We start from the raw sequence: 21,992 nt of genomic DNA, 5'->3' as shown, positions 1-21,992 counted from the left end.
GATGAGAATGCAGGAAGGGCACTACATGAGGGGGGGAGGATGTCTTCTCTGTAACGCACAGTGTTGAGATTGCCTGCAATGACAACAAGCTCAGTCCGATGATGCTGTGACACATCGGCCCCAGACCATGACGGACCCTCCACCTCCAAATCGATCCTGTTCCAGAGTACAGGCCTCGGTGTAACGCTCATTCCTTCGACAATAAATGCAAATCCAACCCATCACCCCCATCCGACCATCACCCATACTTTTTGCCAGTCCTGTCTGGTCCAGCGACGGCGGGTTTGTGCCCATAGGCAACTTTGTTGCCGGTGATGTCTGGTGAGGACGTACCTTACAACAGGCCTACAAGCCCTCAGTCCAGCCTCTCTCAGCCTATTGCAGACAGTCTGAGCACTGATGGAGGGATTGTGCTGTCCCGCAGGTGTGATGTTCGGACGTACCGATCCTGTGCAGGTGTTGTTACACATGGTCTGCCACTGCGATGATGATCAGCTGTCTGTCCTGTCTCCCTGTAGCGCTGTCTTAGGCATCTCACAGTCCGGACATTGCAATTTATTGCCCTGGCCACATCTGCAGTCCTCATGCCTCCTTGCAGCATGCCTAAGGCACGTTCACGGAGATGAGCAGGGACCCTGGGCATCTTTCTTTTGGTGTTTTTCAGAGTAAGTAGAAAGGCCTCTTTAGTGTCCTACATTTTCTGTGGCCTTAATTGCCTACCGTCTGTAAGCTGTTAGTGTCTTAACGACCGTTCCACAGGTGTATGTTCATTAATTGTGGGAAAAGCATGGGAAACAGTGTTTAAACCCTTTACAATGAAGATCTGTGAAGGTATTTTGATTTTTATGAATTATCTTTGAAAGACAGGGTCCTGAAAAAGGGACATTTATTTTTTTGCTGAGTTTATTTGAGTGGTTACATTTCTCCTGCCCCCTTCCTGAGCTGCTTACCAAATTAAGTGGCGGGGAGAGTGCTTTGTTATTGTTTGGGATCCCAGATTGCCCTTTAAAAGGGGCCAACCTGCAGGACTGTTCAATGTCCAGGATCCAGACTTACTATCTCATAATTATGACTAACATATCTCATAATAATGACTTACAAATCTCATAATTATGAATTACTATCTCATAATAATGACTTACTATCTCATCATTAAGAGTTACTATCTCATAACTCTTAATCAGATAATTTTTGGTGGTGGCAGGAATGTGGTTTTGTATATGAAAGCTCGTACCCTCCATTACTATGTCATATGTCATTTATGCAAACTGTATCACATGAATCACAGGTGTGTGTGTGTGTGTGTGTGTGTGTGTGTGTGTGTGTGTGTGTGTGTGTGTGTGTGTGTGTGTGTGTGTGTGTGTGTGTGTGTGTGTGTGTGTGTGTGTGTGTGTGTGAGTGGGTGAGTGAGACATAAAGAAATCCCCCTTCGACCTACAGGAATATTTAATGTCCACGATCCAGACTCACTATCTCATAATGATGACTTAACGATGACTTACATATCTCATAATAATGACTTACTTACTATCTCATAATTATGACTTACTATTTCATAATAATGACTTACTATCTCCTAATTATGACTTACTATCTCCTAATTATGACGTACTCTCTCTTAATTATGACTTACTATCTCATAATTATGACTTACATCTCCTAATTATGACTTAATATCTCATAATTATGACTTACTATCTCCTAATTATGACTTACTATCTTACTAGCACAGTCAGGTCATGGCCCATCCTCAACTCCGTGAAAGCAGTCCAGCGATTCCTGGGGTAAGCCAACTATTTCCGGAGGTTCATCCGGGGCTTCAGGACGATGGTCGCGTCTATTACCTCTCTGCTTATGCTTGCGTAATATTGTTTGTACAGATGAACGTGGTACCTTCAGGCATTTGGAAATTTCTCCCAAGGATGAACCAGACTTGTGAAGGTCTACAAAAAAAATTCTGAGGTCTTGGCTGACTTCTTTTGATTTTCCCTTGATGTCAAGCAAAGAGGCACTGAGTTTGAAGGTAGGCCTTGAAATACAACCACAGGTACAACTCCAATTGAATCAAATTATGTCAATTAGCCTATCAGAAGCTTCTAAAGCCATGACATAATTTTCTGGAATTTTCCAAGCTGTTTAAAGGCACAGTCAACTTAGTGTATGTAAACTTCTGACACACTGGAATTGTGATACAGTGAATTATAAGTGAAATAATCTGTCTGTAAACAATTGTTGGGAAAATGACTTGTGTCATGCACAAAGTCGATGTCCTAACCGACTTGCCAAAACTATAGTTTGTTAACAAGAAATTTGTGGAGTGGTTGAAAAACGAGTTTTAATGACCCTAACCTAAATGTATTTAAACTTCCGACTTCAACTGTATGTGCCCTCTGTTCCCCATTGTCCTTGTCGGTTATTGTTACCATATCCGTTGGTCCTGTGAGTACCTTTGCTATTGTATCGGCTTCCATGCTGCATGTTATTGTGCACTTGTTTTATGTGTCTCGTCCCATGTATTATTTAGAGGTTTACACCTCGCCCTTTGTTTGGGTGGAGAAAATAAAAAACCCTATTTTGTATTCCTGTGCCTGTCTCCAATCTTTAGACAACGTGACACTTACAATCGGATAATTGTGACTTAGAATCTCATTATTCTGATTTACTAACTCGTAATGAGTTACTTTATTAATAATGCCCGAGAAGACGGTATTTGGAGAATATAGTGGCACGGGTGTTGTTAGGCCTGAGACGAAGTTGATTTCACCTGGCATAGAACATTTGCTATCTCACTGTTCAGAAGAGATAGCCAACTACACAGCTAATACAATCGTTTCAAACTGAAACTGTAATGACAGTCAACTAGCTGCTTTTATTGCTCTTCTATTAACATTTCTTCTTATATATCCATAAACATGATGCTAATTCATGATTTCGACTGGCTGAGAAAAGCTGCCAGCCTGTCTGTCACGTCCTGACTCCCAACATGTTCATTACCATAGTACAGCTGGAGATCGAATTTCAATATTCAAACAATGTTGCAAATGTCGGAGAGACAGACAGCAAGGTTATTACAAATCTCCGTGGTTGAAAACCAAATGCTAGTCTAAAAGAAAGTGGAGATAATGTCTGTATGCTTTTTACAATGAAATGGGAGATAAAGTCTAGATGCTTTTTAGAGTGTGGATCTAATATATAAATTGCCTGGCTGAGCTGATGAGACAGTGGATTTCGCAGTCAGATGGAACAGAGTATATAAGCCTTTCAAAATCATAGATTTAGCTGGTGGTAACTTGTGGAATAGACACCGGCTGGAATACGGTTTTAACCAATCAGCATCCAGAATTAGACCCACCCGTTGTATAATATCTCATAATTGTTACTTACAGTACATATCTCATAATAATGACTGATTATCTCATAATAATGACTTACTATCTCATAATAATGACTTCCTATCTCATAACTCGTAGTCCAATAATTTTTTTGTGGTGGCAGGAACAGGCTTCCATACAACTTCCATATAAACTTTAAAAAAAATATAATGGTCAAGCGTGAAAAGGCAATGAAGGCATCGGATAGAAGTAGCCTAAATTAGTCCACGAATATGAATATATAGCGATGTTTAAGTGACCGCGTGTTTATGAATTTGATCTTAAAGTCCAACCAAAAGCAGCATGGGACTGGATCCAGGAAGTAGGCCTAAGGTGGAAAATGTGAGGAAATGAATGGTTTGCATTTATGTAGCCCTAATTATATTTAGGTTGCCTCGAAATTAAAAGTTTGCGAACCCCTGTGCCATTAGTCTCTAGACCAGTGATGGGCAACTGGCCTTACTGTTGAGAGTTAGAATAGTAGAATACACCAAGGTACAATTTTGACATTTGCTTGTGCATCAGCAGTTCTTCTCTTGTTATGTCAATCACTGGTAGTCACTCAATTAGCCCAGGTCAGCATTTTTTTTTGTTAGTCTAGCCAGATATCTAGACTTATAGTAATCATAGTCGAATTACTAAAATTAACTCTGAAAATGTATATACGTTTTCTCTCCAGGTATGGATGTGGATACCCAGACCCGCCAGCCACTGAGGCCCTTCATGATGAGTTTAGATTTTTTGTGACCCCCACCGGCATCAGTTGTCCATCCCTGCTCTAGACCAATGGATTTCAATCTGTGGTCCACAGACCACGGGTGGTCCGTGGGGATACTGCAGGTGGTCGGCAATTTGTTTCATTATTTATCAAATCTTTCTTCAAAAAATAATATCTGTTGGGAGTATTAATGGTATTATAATACATTTTTCGTTACTTTTCGCAATGCAAATTGTTTATAAAAATAATAATATTATTTGGCATTTATCTGTTACATTCACTGATAAAATTGAAAAAATGTAACTGACAAGATATTTTATGTAAAGAAATTCTGCGACTTTGGGAATGGTGGTCCTCGAGAGCTGTTAACAGTGAATTGGTGAACCTCCGAATGGAAAAGGTTGGGAACCGTTGCTCTAGATAGACAGGTTGCCTCCCACAATGTAGGCCAACTAATGTTCCAGCTTTTTCTGCCCTTTGTCTCAGATTTGCTATGACCTCACTGTTATAGTAGAAGATATTTAGTTGCTCTAATGACCACTAAAATGAGCTCTGATACCGTGACTGGGCAGATTTCAACCACTCATCATGACTATTTGAGCGCAATAACTCACTAATGAACGCTACAACATAGTGTTGTGGACAGAGAGGTGGTCTTCGTGGCAGGAACAAACCAGGAAGTAAGGTGTGTTGAGGAGTGGATGCTTTTATTTACCACTGTCCAAAAGTGCAGGTGCCAAATGTAAGCAAACAAAAGGAGCAGGTAGATTTACTGTATACAACAGCCTACAATCCACTGGGCACAGTCGTCAATTCAACATCTATTCCACGTTGGTGCAACATAATTTAGTTGAAATGACGTGGAAAATACATTGATTCAACCAGTGTGTGCCCAGTGGGAAGTAGGTTTACTACAGGCCTACCTAATCAACACCTACCTAATCATCAGACTTAACCTACAATTCAAATGACCTAACAACAATAGAAATAATAAAAAAAGGATACCATAGAATGAATATCTATTGTTAAGCTATATACCGTAGGTCAAGAGTAGCCTGGTTGCTGTCTCTGCGCAGCTATTCAATCAAAACAAATTGTATTTGTCACATGCACCGAATACAACAACACCTTACAGTGAAATTCTTACTTACAAGATCAAACCAACAATGCAGTTAAAAAAATTACAAATGAAAAAACGAACTAAAAAAATAAATAAAAGTAACAATAGCAAGGCTATATACAGAGGGTACAGAGTCAATGTGCGGGGGCACCGGTCAATGTGCGGGGGCACCGGTTAGTTGAGGTAATTGAGGTAATATGCACATGTAGGTAGAGTTCTTAAATAACAGAGAGTAGCAGCAGTCTAAAAGGGGGGGGGGGTCAATGCAAATAGTCTGGGTAGCCATTTGATTAGATGTTCAGGAGTCTTATGGCTTGGGGTAGAAGCTGTTTAGAAGCCTCTTGGACCTAGACTTGGCGCTCTGGTACCACTTGCCATGTGGTAGCATAGAGTAAGGTCTATGACTAGGGTGGCTGGAGTCTTAGGGCCTTCCTCTGACACCGCCTGGTGTAGAGGTCCTGGATGGCCGGAAGCTTGGCCCCAGTGATGTACTGGGCCGTACTCACAACCTTCTGTAGTGCATTGCGGTCGGAGGCCGAGCAGTTGCCATAGCAGGCAGTGATGCAACCAGTCAGGATGCTCTCGATGGTGCAGCTGTAGAACCTTTTGAGGATCTGACGACCCATGCCAAATCTTTTCAGTCTCCTGAGGGGGAATAGGTTTTGCCGTCTTGGTGTGCTTGGACCATGTTAGTTTGTTGGTGATGTGGACACCAAGGAACTTGAAGCTCTCAACCTGCTCCACTACAGCCCCGTTGATGAGAATTGGGGCGTGCTCGGTCCTCCTTTTCCAGTAGTCCACAATAATCTCCTTTGTCTTGATCACGTTGAGGGAGAGTTTGTTGTCCTCGTACCAAATGGCCAGGTCTCTGACCTCGTCCCTATAGGCTATCTTATCGTTGTCGGTGATCAGGCCTACCACTGTGGTGTCATCGGCAAACTTAATGATGGTGTTGGAGTCGTACCTGGCCGTGCAGTCGTACCTGGGCATGCAGTCATGAGTGAACAGGGAGTACAGTAGCAGACTGAGCATGTATCGCTGAGGGGCCCCCGTGTTGAGGATCAGTGTGGCGGATGTGTTGTTACCTACCCTTACCACCTGGGGGCGGCCCGTCAGGAAGTCCAGGATCCAGTTGCAGAGGGAGGTGTTTAGTCCCAGGGTCCTTAACTTAGTGATGGGCTTTGAGGGCACTATGGTGTTGAATGCTGAGCTGTAGTCGATGAATAAGTATTCTCATATAGGTGTTCCTTTTGTCCAGGTGGGAAAGGGCAGTGTGGAGTGCAATAGAGATTGCATCATCTTTGGATCTGTTAGGGCTGTATGCAAATTGGAGTGGGTCCAGGGTGTCGGGGATAATTGTGTTGATGTGAGCCATGACTAGCCTTTCAAAGCACTTCATGGCTACAGACGTGAGTGCTACGGGTCGGTAGTCATTAAGGCAGGTTACCTTAGTGATCTTCGGAAAAGGGACTATGGTGATCTGCTTGAAACATGTTGGTATTACAGACTCAGACAGGGAGAGGTTGAAAATGTCAGTGAAGACACTACCAGTTGGTCAGCGCATGCTCGGATTACACGTCCTGGTAATCCGTCTGGCCCTGCGACCTTGTGAATGTTGACCTCTTTAAGGGTCTTACTCACATCGGCTGCGGAGAGTGTGATCACACAGTCGTCCAGAACAGCTGATGCTCTCATGCATGTTTCAGTGTTACTTGCGAGCATAAAAGTAAATTAGCTAGTCTGGTGTCACTGGGCAGCTCTCGGCTTTGATTCCCTTTGTAGTCTGTAATAGTTTTTAAGCCCTGCCACGTCCGACGAGTGCTGGAGCCGGTGTAGTACAATTCAATCTTAGTCCTGTATTGACGCTTTGCCTGTTTGATGGCATAGCGGGTTTTCTTATATGCTTCCGAGTTAGAGCCCCACTCCTTGAAAGCGGCAGCTCTACCCTTTAGCTCAGTGAGGATATTGCCTGTAATCCATGGCTTCTGGTTGGGGTATGTACATACAGTCACTGTGGGGACATTGCCTGTAATCCATGGCTTCTGGTTGGGGTATGTATGTACAGTCACTGTGGGGACAACATCATCAATGCACTTATTGACAAAGCCAGTGACTGATGTGGTGTACTCCTCAATGCCATTGGAAGAATCCAGGGAACATATTTCAGTCGTGCTATTGCATTCCACTCCTTGACAAGTTCTAAGTCTGGAGGTGAGAAATATATATATTTTTTTACATTTTAGTCATTTAGCAGACACTCTTATCCAGAGCAACTTACAGTAGTGAATAAATACATTTCATACAATTATTATTTATTTTTTCCCCCGTACTGGTCCCCCGTGGGAATCGAACCCACAACCCTGGTGTTGCAAACACCATGCTCTACCAACTGAGCCACACAGGACATATATAATACTTTTATTAGAAATGGAGCATTGCAGTGGAATACACTTTCACATGCACATTGATTTGGATAATGTCTCAATTGGTAGTTTTATCAAAATATAATAATAGTTTCAATAAAATAATTATATAATCTCTACCTCCATTTTATTGCAATATAGAGGGATTGCTACAGTAAACATTTCTTCTTTTTCAACACCATCACTATTCTTTTAGTGTACATACTAGATTTTGACATGTACCATTTCACATGCTACACTGTATTCGACAGTTTGTCATGTGGTCATCTCCGTCATGGTAATTGAACAAATAATTATGTTAAGGCTGGAGCCTCAAATATCTGCTGAATGCCATCTGATATGTCTGGTGTTTTTTTGTTATTCTCCCCAGGCTCCATCCATCAAGGACAAGCCAGGAGCAATCATGGCCCACACAAAGTTAATGTACATCCACAGACACCTAGACCAGAAAACAGTTATCAATTCTCCTCTGATTAGCAAACCAAAGACGTCATAACTTGTCTCACTGCTTGTCTGTTTAGACGAAGTCGCCCCATCAAAGTCATAACTTTGCATTACATTGTGCAGCTGAAACTGGCTAGACTAGTTTAAGAAAATAGGAAAAGGAGTCTGTCAGAATGAGATTTTGGATCTGGCATCCTGCAGTGACCCTGGACCAGTTGGACCAGTTCTATACGGTTAGCCACCCCCTGTAAGCAGAAAAGCTAGGGTCTGGCAGATACTGTATATCTTGATCAGGCAATGGAATTTACATGAAAAGTAGCATTGCCATTTACTTTACATTAGTTATTGTCGCATTTAATGTGTTTTTCTATATAGTAGTAGCCTTGGTTATCGTGGCTATACGTGTGCAATTTCATAGGGAGTATGCCTCAAGGGCACCGCACTCCTCTCTTTTATCTTCTTCAGGTATTCAACTATTCCCAGCGGAGGGGTTGGGGCGTTGTCTTGTTATGGACGGAGACCATAACCAGGCAACTCCGCGCCACAGCGCACGACTCCCCGGCGTATTGCAAAGTTGAGTTTATTTGTCTCTCTTTCCCCACCCCCCGAGGAAGAAAATAGTCAGGCAACACCTGTTTGTAGGTGTGTCCTGAAAATGCAAAGATAGTAGAGAGCTGTTAAAATTGAAAGTGTCATCCGAGTTTAGGCAGCGACAAGATGAAGTATCCCGAGGTAACAACGCTTCTCTCGGTTCTGGCCGTGGTGTTTTTACACGGGGCGCACGGTTGGGATGCGCCGCCGTTTTGCCATAGTTATGATTGTCCTGAGTTCACGGTCGTTAATAAATATGAGGTAAGTGAATATAGAGATCTATGACACATATGATAACTGATGTAAGATGCTTGAGATGTAATTGTTAAATAGCCTAGCGTTGTTTTTATTTAAACAGGACTTTGAGGAACGTGCGTACCAAGTGAGTCGCTGGATAACCGTCGACGGTCTGGGTGTCTCTGACCACGACGTGAAGGCTGGATTCACGAAACTGTGGGACTACACCCAGTGGGACAATCAAGCAGGTGGATGTCTCAATATTGTTTAAACTGCAATAATGACCTTCTTGATTAATTGCATGTTCTAGCATGCAGTATTGTGTTTTACTGAATTGTGCTTCAAGGAAATGTAATTTGCATCAATACCAATTAAATGTTAATTCCCCTATTTAGTGGACATTCGTTATTTAATTGTTTTATCGTGACATATCAAGGTTATTCGCTTATAAATCAACTTATTTTAGGCCAAATAGCCTCGATTGACTCTTGGATATGTAGCCACGGCCGTGTCTCCAAAAACCGAGTGTTACGGTTTTCAAGGGAATTGGAAAGAGAGCCTGTGACACGACTTCCGCTTTTGGACATTAACAAGGCAACACTCCCATCTTAATACCTCCTCCACATTTACTGGATCGGTTGAACAGTGCAGAAGAGAACCTCTCCCGACAGTTTTTTTCTTTTCGGATGACCAGTATGTAGGGGAAGTAGTTTCAGGCGTTTCTTTTTACGCCTGCTAAATTAGGTTAAATGTATCAAGTTATATATCCACAGCCGTTGGTGGCTCGGGCATAACCGTACATCTCAGGCACATAAGCAGCATAGCGCTGCAATGCTTATAGTCTACCGCAGCGATATGAAAGTGTACCATTGTTCTATGATAAACACACGTCGATTTGTTGCTAATTTAAAATAAATACAATTGAACACAATGTCAAGAAATCACTTTGTTCACCACAGAGGGACACACTTTATATTATATGAAAACTGCTATTGTGACAAATCAGTTGATTCGCTAGCCAACTGGTACGTTCACCGGGGGAGAGACAACAATGAATGAGAGCAGTCCACCAGGAAATTCTTAGGATTTCCCCTGATCACGAGTTATCTAAAAATGATTACAGTATAAAGCAGCTCAAATCGTATATCATGTCAATTGTAAAGTTGAGTATATGTAGATTAAGCCCTGTTCCCCTATTTTTCATGAATAGGTTGTTCATAACATATGACATTTGAAAATAAAATCTACGACGTACTATTTTTCATTTTATTTACTATAGCAGTGCATACTAGTGGACAAATTGCATACAAATCATAGATAAAGAATAAATACCCCAAAAAGCAGGACATCTGAGCTTTCTAACTGTACGTGTCATTACTAGGTACTGTTTATGGCCCTCTTATGAAGATATGTTTAATATGACCATCAACTTAACATTAACATTCAACATTAAAGAGAAAAATACCTATTATTACACGGTAGCCTAGTAACATAGACAAGTGTAGTGTAATTACAGTAGCCTACACAACTGGAAGCCTACCTGTTGGAATGCACAATTTCAATATTTAAAATATTATCTTAAAATCTTTCTAAAGGATGAATAATTTGAATGAATATCATCTTTCAATGAGCCCTTTTTATCTGGTTTTTGGTTGTAAAATGTATGTCGTGTTTTTTATCATTCCTTCTCAGGTGAACATGTCAATACTCATACCTGGCCTGCACTTGTTTCTACGACTGAGGTAGAGGATGGTGGAGAGAAGCATGCATCTTTCTCTTTCTATGTGGCTCCAGAAGATACAGTCCTCCCCACTCCCAATGATGCCTCAATCAGGAACGAGACTATGCCTGCCTGCACCATATATGTCAGGTGAAGAACCACCGTTGCCATCCTGTTTCACTAACTGGAGGCCAAATCTTGCTGTAGAAGTTTTAAGTCCATGTCTCTGTTTTTTAACTCTCTTTCTCTCTCTCTCAGGACTTTCAGTGGTTTTCCGTCAGAGTACAACTTCCAGGAAAATTTGACGAAGCTACGTGATGCTCTGACACAGGCTGGGAAAGCCTTTGACTCCCACCGGTACATCGCGGCAGGGTATGAAGGCCCGTGGACTCTGATTGGCCGACACAATGAGGTCTGGGTCCACGCCGCCTGAGGAAGGCAGATGAAACTAATAAACACAGAGATTTAAAATTCCAAACAAATGTTCAATGGTGGGTGCACTTGCCCATGCATATAGTGTGCGCCATTTGGAATGTTCAATTAGTACGCTATGAAAGTTGATATGTCAACTACAAAATGTCATTGGTTTATTGCCTTAAACTAAATTATTTGCAACCTCAGAATGCTGTAGCTACTTTTATCTCATCCAACCATCCAACCATGGCAATTTCTAAATTGGGTTGAGGGACTTCTAGTACACATGTGAAGCCATTACTGTGTCCGATAGAAAAACATACTGGAGTTTCTTCACTTTGGGGGAGTGGTTTTCTATAGTCTTTACTAGCTAAATATATTTTTGGGCACCCGTTCTGTTAAAATTATAATCTTTCAACCATCTAACTGTCGCAAGTCAAACAGAGCAGGTTTAGTAAAATATAGATTCAGTATTGTAATCCACAAACACAAGTTGCAGTTTTTTAAACATCGATCCTTAGCATTTTATCAGCAATCTTTATTTACACTATAAATTATTTGTTCTATAAATTATTTGGTCTTTCTACTGCCACTTATATGCCTAGTCTCTCTTGTAAAATATATTTTCCAATCTCAATGGCCTGCTCCTGGGTAAATAAAGTTCAGATGAGAATGAGAACGATAACAACATGCTGTATAAGAAAGTAAAGTTAGTCCACAGTCTCAGGTTAATTCTCTGCCAGAGTGATTAGAAAGCGACTGGTTTTAGGAATGTTGTGCAGCAAGTAACTTCGAAAGTATCAGGCCACATTCTCAGAATATCATTCTCAATTTCAGCAAGAGATCATCAAAGTAAAGACACATGAGAAGCTTACATATTACATAATCTCAGAGTAGTGATATTTACAGATAGATGTACTTTTGTACCCGCAAATTACTTTACTTATATATTAATGCAAATCAATAAAAATATAAATATACCCAGCTTTGCTTTAAGAATCTTTTGTTGACAAGGAACAAGGAAGTGGTTGGATACATGTCAGACATGACAATGTTGTGCTGTTTTTCTTTTTTCACCAAAATGATTCACATTTACCCTGCAGTACCCCACCATACCAGATTGACCACTTCTGTTTTGACCATCTAACCCCCACCCTCAAAATAGCCTAGGTGAAGTATGTAAATTTTCTTATTTTATGTGTTGTGTTATGTTTGTTTTATATTCTGACATTCCTTTTAGACTGTGCCAAACACATTTACTGACCCTTTTCAATGGTATTGACTGTCTTGTACTAAGAGCTGAATACTAAATTGAGATTCACACTGCCATGTACAAACCTAATCTTCCTTTCACTGAAACTGCACATCATCTGCATATTAAATGAGCTTGTATGGACAGGAACCCTAGCTGTTTTGAAATTGCTTGTCACTGCCTGTAAACAAGCCTGGTTTGAATCTCGCCCTCATCAACCCACTTGACCTACCGCTGAAACTGAGTTAATTAATGACCTATTGTATCTGTAGTGGGGGTGATAACAAATTACTAATGTGCTCATCGATTCTGATAATACAGAAATGTTTGTCTTTTATAGCATGGCCATCTAGTGATTGCCCTCTACAGGTGAGCAGGAGCAGTATTTTTAAGCACAATACTGTGGGTAAACTGTTGGTATGGTATGGCATTGATTTGAATCAGTAGGCTACATGGCTGTGTGTTGTCAGGAGGGCTAATCTGGGTTAGCCCACAAGGGACAAAGCTATGTGGGTTTGGTATGTGACTGATTCAGGAACAGCCTAATTGGGCCCCAGTGTTTCCCAAAGGACCAAGAATTGTGATGACGTTGCGTGTTTACTTCCTGGTTTGGCTTATTTGTGCTGGAGCAGAGAAATAGGAGCCAGCCATCACCTGATCACAGCAGTGTTACATACAAACAGAACAGAGGGAGAGAGGAAAGGAAAGGAGAGTTATACCTACCATCTCACAGATGATAAAAGACAACTCTTTAAGTAGACATTAGAAGGGAGTCTGTAAAAAGCGTTATGGTACTACGCAGCCATCATTTCATTTGCCTGCTGTGGTGTACAATTATGTCCTGTAGATGGTGGTGTTGCTTTTCTGGATTGTAGCTTTGTCAAAGGTAACAATTACTGACAGCAGTGGAAAAACTTGGGTTTCTGCATCATCTCATTAGAGATACAAGGTTCTTTGTAAAAATGTAGGAGTTGTTGGAAATATTAATGAAATTGAGATGATTTATTGATTATAGCTGCTATATATTTTTTTGTCAGCCTCCAAAACCTGCACTGTTGATAACAATTCCAAGGGTGTGTGTGTGTGTGTGTGCGTTTGTGAGAGATTGTGTTGGTGTGTGTGCATGGCAGGATGTGTTCACACTATACATCGGCATCGCTTGGTGAAACATCGGAAGCCATTCACTTTCAATGGAAGGAAAGCAAGAGAAGTGGAGTGGGTGGGGGACCGTTGAGCGATGCGAGCATGGGCGAGGGAGCTGAACAAGGTAGGACTAAAGTTGGGTAAATCTGAACTTCATGCAAATCCTCTGCGATATTGCGACTCGAGTGACCAGTCGAAGCTCACCATAGCTTCCAGCCCCTACTGGATTAGCAGAAAATGGCTGTTGATACCTAGCACTACCTAGCTTGCTTGCTAGTTAGCATCCACATGAGGGAGAAGCTAGCGTGGCTAGGCAAGTGTCGCTTGTGTAGTCAAAACCGGGCTTTCAATCCATATTGCTGAAGTTCAGCGTTACAGCGTGATTGACATTTTAAAGTCAATTGCACTTCCTGATTTGGCCTCGTTTTTCATCAATGCTCATTAAGAAATGTTAGTGGCCATGACAGAAGGCAAACGAGAGTTGTCTTGGTGGTGTGGTCTGATATGGGTGATTCTTGGGTGTGACTTTGTCATTCAATCACAACAAACAAGAGCAGTAGTGAAAACAGCGAAGTAAGATAAGCTAGCTTTGCTAAGGAGAGCACGAAGTTTTGAAGTTGAGGACTTCTCCCCTCCTGACTGACTCGCCATCTCAAGAAGGTCAGATAATTCAGTTATATGTGAAGGCTGAAGCCTGCGCTGACCTTGTGTTTAGTTAAGCTGACAGCAGCTACCAAGCATAGGTTGGTGATAGCTGAACCTGGCTATACAATCTAGATGATATTTCTCTGCCAAATCAGTTATGTCAAGATAGCAAGAGCCAGTGTCTGGAATGTGTATTATAAGACACTCATTCTATACTGAACAAAAATATAAATGCCACATGCAACAATTTCAAAGATTTTACTGAGTTACAGTACGTATAAGGAAATCAGTCAATTGAAATGAATTCATTAGGCCCTAATCTATGGATTTCACATGAATGGGAATACAGATATGCATCTTTTGGTCACAGATACCTTAAACAAGAAAGGTTGGGGCGTGGATCAGAAAACCAGTCAGTATCTGGTGTGACCACCATTTGCCTCATGTAGCGTGACACATCTGATCTGGCTGTTGATTGTGGCCTGTGGAGTGTTGTCCCACTCCTCTTCAATGGCTGTGCGAAGTTGCTAGATATTGGCGGGAACTGGAACACAGTCGTACACAATGATCCAGAGCATCGCAAACATGCTCAATGGGTGACAGGTCTGGTGAGTATGCAAGCCATGGAAGAACTGGGACTTTTTCAGCTTCAAGGAATTGTGTACAGATCCTTGCGACATGGGGCTGTGCATTATCATGCTGAAACATGAGGTCATGGCGGCAGATGAATGGCATGACAATGGGCCTCAGGATCTCGTCACGTGTGTTCAAATTGCCATTGATAAAATGCAGTTGTGTTTGTTGTCCGTAGCTTATGCCTGCCCATACCATAACCTCACCGCCACCATGGGACACTCTCCACTACTGTGGAGACGATACCAACTACTGGGAGTTGAATGTACACGGTCTTCAGTCAGCTCAGCTGTCCTACAACACAATATTCTATAACTGGCTAGTTTTGTCTCGTCTCTCCTTATGTCCGCTGGTAAATCTTTCCCGGAAGACAAATCCCAGAACTAATATCCCTACATGTGGACATTGCACAAACATCGCCCAGCTTGACTGTGCATACATCAACGAAAAAATGTATGAATGTGTTCGTGTTACAAAGACAAAACTTTTTCTGCTGTAATTATCATATTAATGTGCTTATAAAGACAGTATGCCAACACTTAACATAACATATCAGTTGTGTGCGGAGTACAACTTCAGCTATCTAACCAGAACTAGAATGGCATTTCTATGGTCCATTTGCCCAAATCTAAGGATTGGGCTGTATAACACACTGACACAATTGGGTTCAGGTCCGGGCTCTGGCTGGGCCACTCAAGGACATTCAGAAACTTGTCCCAAAGACACTGCTGCGTTGTCTTGGCTGTGTGCTTAAGGTCATTGTCCTGCTGGAAGGTGAACCTTCACCCAAGTCTGAGGTCCTGAACACTCTGGAGCAGGTTTTCACCAAGGATCTCTCTGTACTTTGCTCCATTCATCTTTGCCTCAATCCTGACTAGTCTCCCAGTCCCTGCCGCTGAAAAACATCCCCACATGATGATGCTGCCACCACCATCCTTCAGACATGACGCTTGGCCTTCAAGCCAAAGAGTTCAATCTTGGTTTCACCAGACCCGAGAATATTGATTCTCATGGTCTGAGAGTCTTTAGGTGCCTTTTGGCAAACTCCAAGCAGGCTGTCATGTGCCTTTTACTAAGGAGTGGCTCCGTCTGGCCACTTTACCCTGAAGGCCTGATTGGTGGAGTCCTGCAGAGATGGTTGTCCTTCTGGAAGGTTCTCCCATCTCCACAGAGGAACTCTGGAGCTCTGTCAGAGTGACCATCGGGTTCTTGGTCACCTCCCTGACCAAGGCCCTTCTCCCCCGATTGCTCAGTTTGGCCGGGCGGCCAGCTCTAGGAAGAGTCTTGGTGGTTCCAAACTTCTTCCATTTAAGAATGATGGAGGCCACTGTGTTCTTGGGGACCTTCAATGCTGCAGACATTTTTTGGTACCCACCCAGATATGTGCCTCAACACAATCCTGTCTCCGAGCTCTACGGACAATTCCTTCGATCTCATGGCTTGTTTTTGCTCTGACATGCATTGTCAAGTGTGGGACATGTGTGTGCCTTTCCAAATCATGTCAAATCAACTTAATTTACCACAGGTGGACCCAATCAAGTTGTAGAAATATATCAAGGATGATCACTGGAAACAGGATGCACCTGAGCTCAATTTCGAATCTCATAGCAAAGGGTCTGAATACTTATGTAAAGAAGGTATTTCTGTTTTATATTTTTATTAACTTTTCAAAAGAATTCAAAAAAACAGTTTTCGTTGTCATTATGGGGTATTGTGTAGATTGATGAGGAAAACAATTAATGTAATACATTTTAGAATAAGACTGTAACGTAACAAAATGTGGAAAATGTCAAAGGGTCTGAATACTTTCCGAATGTATTGCAGTTGTAGCAAAATGCTTGTGTTCCTTGCTCCAACAATGCAGTAGTATCTAACAATTCACAACAATACACACAAATCTAAAAGTAAAAGAATGGAATTAAGAAATATATAAATATTAGGACTATGTCGGAGTGGCATTTACTAAAATACAGTAGAATAGAATACAGTATATACATACACTACCAGTCAAAGGTTTTTCAAATACCCAACCTTTGCCTTGATGTAAGGTTGCACAATCTTGTCATTCTCTTATCGAGCTTAATGAGGTAGTCAGCTGGAATGCATTTCAATTAACAGGTGTGCCTTCTTAAAAGTTCATTTGTGGAATTTCTTTCCATCTTAATGCGTTTGAGCCAATCAGTTGTGTTGTGACAAGGTAGGGTTGCTAAACAGAAGATAGTCCTATTTGGTAAAAGACCTGGTCCATATTATGTCAAGAACAGCTCAAATAAGCAAAGAGAAACGAAAGTCCATCATTACTTTAAGACATGAAGGTCAGTCAATACGAAACATTTCTAAAACTTTGAAAGTTTCTTTAAGTGCAGTCGCAAAAACCATCAAGTGCTATGATGAAACTGGCTCTCATGAGGACCGCCACAGGAATGGAAGACCTAGAGTTACCTCTGCTGCAGAGGATCAATTCATTAGAGTTACCAGACTCAGAAATTGCAGCCCCAAAAAATGCTTCACAAAGGTCAAGTAACAGACACATCTCAACGTCAACTGTTCAGAGGTGACTGTGTGAATCAGGCCTTCATGGTCGATTTGCTGCAAAGAAACCACTACTAAAGGACACCAATAAGTAGAAGAGACTTGCTTGGGCCAAGAAACATGAGCAATTGACCTTAGACCGGAGGAAATGTATCCTTTGGTCTGGAGTCCAAATTTGAGATTTTTAGTTCCAACTGCCGTGTCTTTGTGAGATGCAGAGTAGGTGAACGGATGATCTGCGCGTGTGTGGTTCCCACCATGAAGCATGGAGGAGGAGGTGTGATGATGTGGGGGTGCTTTGCTGGTGACACTGTCTGTGATTTATTTAGAATTTAAGGCACACTTAACCAGCATGGCTACCACAGCATTCTGTAGTGATACGCCATCCCGTCTGGTTTGGGCTTAGTGGGACTATCATTTGTTTTTCAACAGGATAATGACCCGACACACCTCCAGGTTGTGTAAGGGCTATTTTACCAAGGAGAGTGATGGAATGCTGCATCAGATGACCTGGCCTCCACAATCCCCTGATCTCGACCAAATTGAGATGGTTTGGGATGACTGCAGAGTGAAGGAAAAGCCGCCAGCAAGTGTTCAGCATATGTGGGAACTCCTTCAAGACAGTTGGAAGAACATTCCAGGTGAAGCTGGTTGAGAGAATGCCAAGAGTGTGCAAAGCTGTCATCAAGGCAAGGGGTGGCTACTTGAACAATCTCAAATATAAAATATATTTTGATTTGTTTAACACGTTTTTGGTTACTACATGATTCAATATGTGTTATTTCATTGTTTTGATATCTTCACTATTATTCTACAATGTAGAAAATAGTAAAAATAAAGAAAAATCCTTGAATTAGTAGGTGTTCTAAAACTTTTAACCGGTAGTGTATGAAATGAGTAAAGCAGTATGTAAACATTATTAAAGTGACTCGTGTTCCATTATTAAAGTGACCAGTGATTCTTTGTCTATGTATATTGGGCAGCAGCCTCTAATGGGCAGGGTTGAGTAACCAGGTGGTAGCTGGCTAGTGATGGCTATTTAACCGTCTGATGGCCTTGAGATAGAGAGACTGAAAAACAGCTTGTATCTCAGCTGTGATGCACCTGTACTGACCTCACCTTCTGGATAGTAGCGGGGTGAACAGGCCGTGGCACGGGGGGTTGATGTCCTTGATTGTCTTTTTGGCCTTCCTGTGATACCGGGTGCTGTAGGTGTCCTGGTGTCAGGCAGTGTGCCCCCGGTGATGCGTTGGGCAGACTGCACCACCCTCTGGAGAGCCTTGCGGTTGCGGGCGGTGCAGTTGCCGTACCAGCCTGTGATACAGACTGGCAAGATGCTCTCAATTGTGCATCTGTAAAAATTTGATGGTCTTAGGGGCCAAGCCAAATTTCTTCAGCCTCCTGAGGGGGTACTGTTTCTTCAGCCTCTGTGCTGGGTACTGTTGTAGTCAGACATGAGTTAGCTAGTACTACCATAGCTGCATTAAATATGTATTTGTGCCCTTGACATGGGTTGCACCTCGGAGGCTAATGTGACTGTTTAGTTCAAATTACATTCATTGATAGCGGCTTGGAAATATCATGACATTGCTTATGTAGGCAAATAATGAGTAGGAAAAAACGTTGCCATATTATGATGTCGTCTAATTTAATTTCGATTGATTATTGTTACTAGCAAAGTGTGTCAAAAATAGCTAGCAATGCTAATGTGAGCTACCTAAAATACAGTGGTCCCCTCAATCTTAGTTAGCTGGCTAATGTTATACTGCATTTAAAGTCAATCTGGCAACATCGCAATCATTAGGTAGCTAATGTCAGCTATGCTAGCAATGATAGTGATAATGATTATCAAAATATACATAACCAGATACATAACCAGCAGTCTATGGTCTAGCTACCAGTATATTCACCACAGTTGGGGACCAATTCTCACCACCTATTCCACACAGTAGGGTCCTTTTAACCTTTATTTAACTAGGCAAGTCAGTTAAGAACAAATTCTTATTTACAATGACGGCCTACCCCTATGGGACTCCCAACCACAGCTGCTTGTGATACAGCCTGGAATCAAACCAGGGTCTGTAGTGATGCCTCTAGCACTGAGATGCAGTGCCTTTCGGGAGCCCCTTTAGCAGGGCATGCAAACCATAGTAAACTGTGCATCCTGCTGGAAGCATTCATTGTCGAACCAGAGCCAGAGGCATGGTAAATGCGTATAGGGCTTTTCAGTCTCAAATAGCCATGATCCTTTGAACGCGCTGGGGGTGATGAAACAATTGAGCCCCATTCAATGAAGGGAAGCGCAGTAGGCAGAAGGGTGATTTACACGAGCTTGGCAAAAGGGGGCATGAATTGTTGACATAATTGTAATCCAAACCCCTCCTTCATTTACTCGTGACGCACTCAGGTTCCAATCTTCGTTTTAGACGAGACTCCGTTGACACTAGAATAAAGGTTTCTGACTCATATCGATGCCACATAACGATTTTTTATTTTAGGGCAGATGTTCTTTAAAGACAATGTACCCGCGTTACACGGCACCCAAACCGGCTGCGCACGTGCGCCATCGGGCATAAATGTATTTTGTCCCCCTACACCAAACGCGATCAAGACACACAGGTTAAAATATCAAAACAAACTCTGAACCAGTGACATTCATTTGGGGACAGGTCGAAAAGCATTAAACATTTATGGCAATTTAGCTAGTTAGCTTGCACTTGCTAGCTCCGACAATTAATCCACACATAAAACGGTCAACCGAATCGTTTCTAGTCATCTCTCCTCCTTCCAGGCTTTTTCATCTTTGAATTTATATGGTGATTGGCATCTAAACTTTCATAGTATTACCACGACACCCGGCAACACAGTTCATCTTTCAATCACCCACGTGGGTATAACCAATGAGGAGATGGGAGAGGCAGGACTTGCAGTGCGATCTGCGTCAGAAATAGAAAGGACTTCTATTTTAGCCCTTGGCAACGCAGACGCTCGTTGTCGCGCGTGAGCAGTGTGGGTGCAATAATTTAATAACATAGATATCTAAATTTATTTTGCAACGCAAGCCTGTTAGCAGTAGACTGCATTCACGGTCGACACTGTCTCTGCCTATATGCTGACTACACGCTGCACGTAGGACCCCGTGGACACTAGGGGGCCTATCATGCTAAATAACGTACCCCAGCCAAATAGTGTCCCCCACTACATCACAATGGGATTCGATAAACTCTTAGCTTTCGTTGCCATATCAATTGTGGGAGGACCTAATGATTTGAAATTTGGAGATCATTACAGCCTAAATGACATTCTTTTAATTATTGCTAGTGGCTCGCTTGGTAGAGCATGGCACTTGCAATGCCAGGGTTGTGGGCTTGATTCCCATGGGGGACCAGTATGAAAAATGTATGCAGTCTATGTCAAGTAATGCAAGGGAAGAAATGGCACAGCAGCCATTTTGGGAGGGGGTGTGGATGACCACACACCACAGCAGCCACACACCATAGCACCACAGCAGCCATTTTGGGAGGGTGTGTGGATGACCACACACCATAGCAGTCATCTTTTGGATAAGACCGTCTGCTAAATGACTAAAATGTAAAATGTAAAATGCAAACGAGGCTGATTTCCACGACAATTTCGCTGTTTATACAGTTTTGTTTAGCTAATAAAATGAAAACATTAATTCAAACTACTTTACAACATGAAATCCATGTCTTAAACATTGTTACGTTTTGGAAATGTCAAAGAAAACGTGTAATCTACTTGACACATTAGTTACTTACCTTACAGATATCGAAGTCAGCTAATTTCCACTCCATTCATATGCAAATCCATTTGATGGATTTCGGTAAAAAGCTGAGGGATGGGGCTGGAGAAATGTAACCACTCTCAAATTCAAAGACAGAACTATGGATGCAAGGACTAACCATCATGATATCAAAATTATAGTTTTAACCATGTTTTTAGGTTATAAAGTGTTTGTTTACATTTACTTTGTTTACAAACATGGGAGTAAACAAAAAAAGCTTATATTTTGGGTTCTGATGGGGTACAACAGTTGAACTAAGCTCCTTTATAAGTTATATTCTTCAAGAATCAATGGGTACATATCATTAATTTAGAAAAAACGTATGTTGCAACTACTTATTGCCCCTTCAAAGCTAGAATCTGTAGTTGTAACATCCATTTTTGGACTTCTAAATTAATAATATATACCCAATGATTCTTAAAGAATACAACTTGTAAATTCCTCTTGAGCTTAGTTCAACTGTCGTGCTCCATCAGAACCCAAAATATAAGTTTTTTTCCCTCCAATGTTTGTAAATAAGTAGATATGTAAATGTGAACAAACACAATAGCCTCAAAACATAGTAAAAACTATGATATCACAGATGGTCAGTAATACCATCCATAGCTCTGTCTAAAAATTTGAGTGGTTATATTTCTCCAGGCCCTACCTCAGCTTTTTACCAAAACAGAGGAGGGGTGCCCGCTTTGTTATTGTTTGAATTAAGGATTCTAGAGTGTGGGAAGTGGGTACAGAATGTGGCTGATGGAAAGGTTGTGGGCGGTATTAGTCTGGAGGACAAGGCACACAACTTCTTTCCCAGCATGCCATTGCCCATTCCTCGCCACAGGACCATCAGGCGCTCAACAGACAATCATACTTTTAATAATGCCTGTAATAATGCCAGCAAAGTGTGTTTGCATGAGTCATCATGCTCTACACATAAGGAGTTACTTGCCTATCAA

General features: G+C 41.8%; 1 protein-coding gene across 1 annotated transcript; it reads left to right on the top strand.

The window, feature by feature from the left end:
• Positions 1 to 8,612: 8,612 nt before the first annotated feature.
• soul2 (heme-binding protein soul2) lies at positions 8,613 to 12,022 on the top strand. Its single transcript, XM_014154587.2, has 4 exons — positions 8,613 to 8,928; positions 9,026 to 9,152; positions 10,597 to 10,774; positions 10,883 to 12,022. Exons 1-4 carry the CDS (start codon positions 8,794 to 8,796, stop codon positions 11,055 to 11,057), a joined length of 615 nt encoding a protein of 204 aa, XP_014010062.1. The 5' UTR covers positions 8,613 to 8,793; the 3' UTR covers positions 11,058 to 12,022.
• The last annotated feature ends 9,970 nt before the right edge of the window (positions 12,023 to 21,992 follow it).

This window comes from Salmo salar, chromosome ssa18 (assembly GCF_905237065.1).
Source record: "Salmo salar chromosome ssa18, Ssal_v3.1, whole genome shotgun sequence".
Taxonomy (NCBI): Eukaryota; Metazoa; Chordata; class Actinopteri; order Salmoniformes; family Salmonidae; genus Salmo; species Salmo salar.
The sequence above is the reverse complement of the archived record's forward strand: the minus strand, read 5'-3'. Positions and strand labels throughout refer to the sequence as shown.

What these genes read in the sequence shown, in the direction of transcription:
- soul2 (XM_014154587.2), top strand. Translation starts at nt 8,794, where the DNA reads ATGAAGTATCCCGAGGTAACAACGCTTCTCTCGGTTCTGGCCGTGGTG. An exon ending in CGGTCGTTAATAAATATGAG is followed by an intron (nt 8,929 to 9,025) that starts GTAAGTGAATAT and finishes TTATTTAAACAG; the next exon opens with GACTTTGAGGAACGTGCGTA. An exon ending in CCAGTGGGACAATCAAGCAG is followed by an intron (nt 9,153 to 10,596) that starts GTGGATGTCTCA and finishes ATTCCTTCTCAG; the next exon opens with GTGAACATGTCAATACTCAT.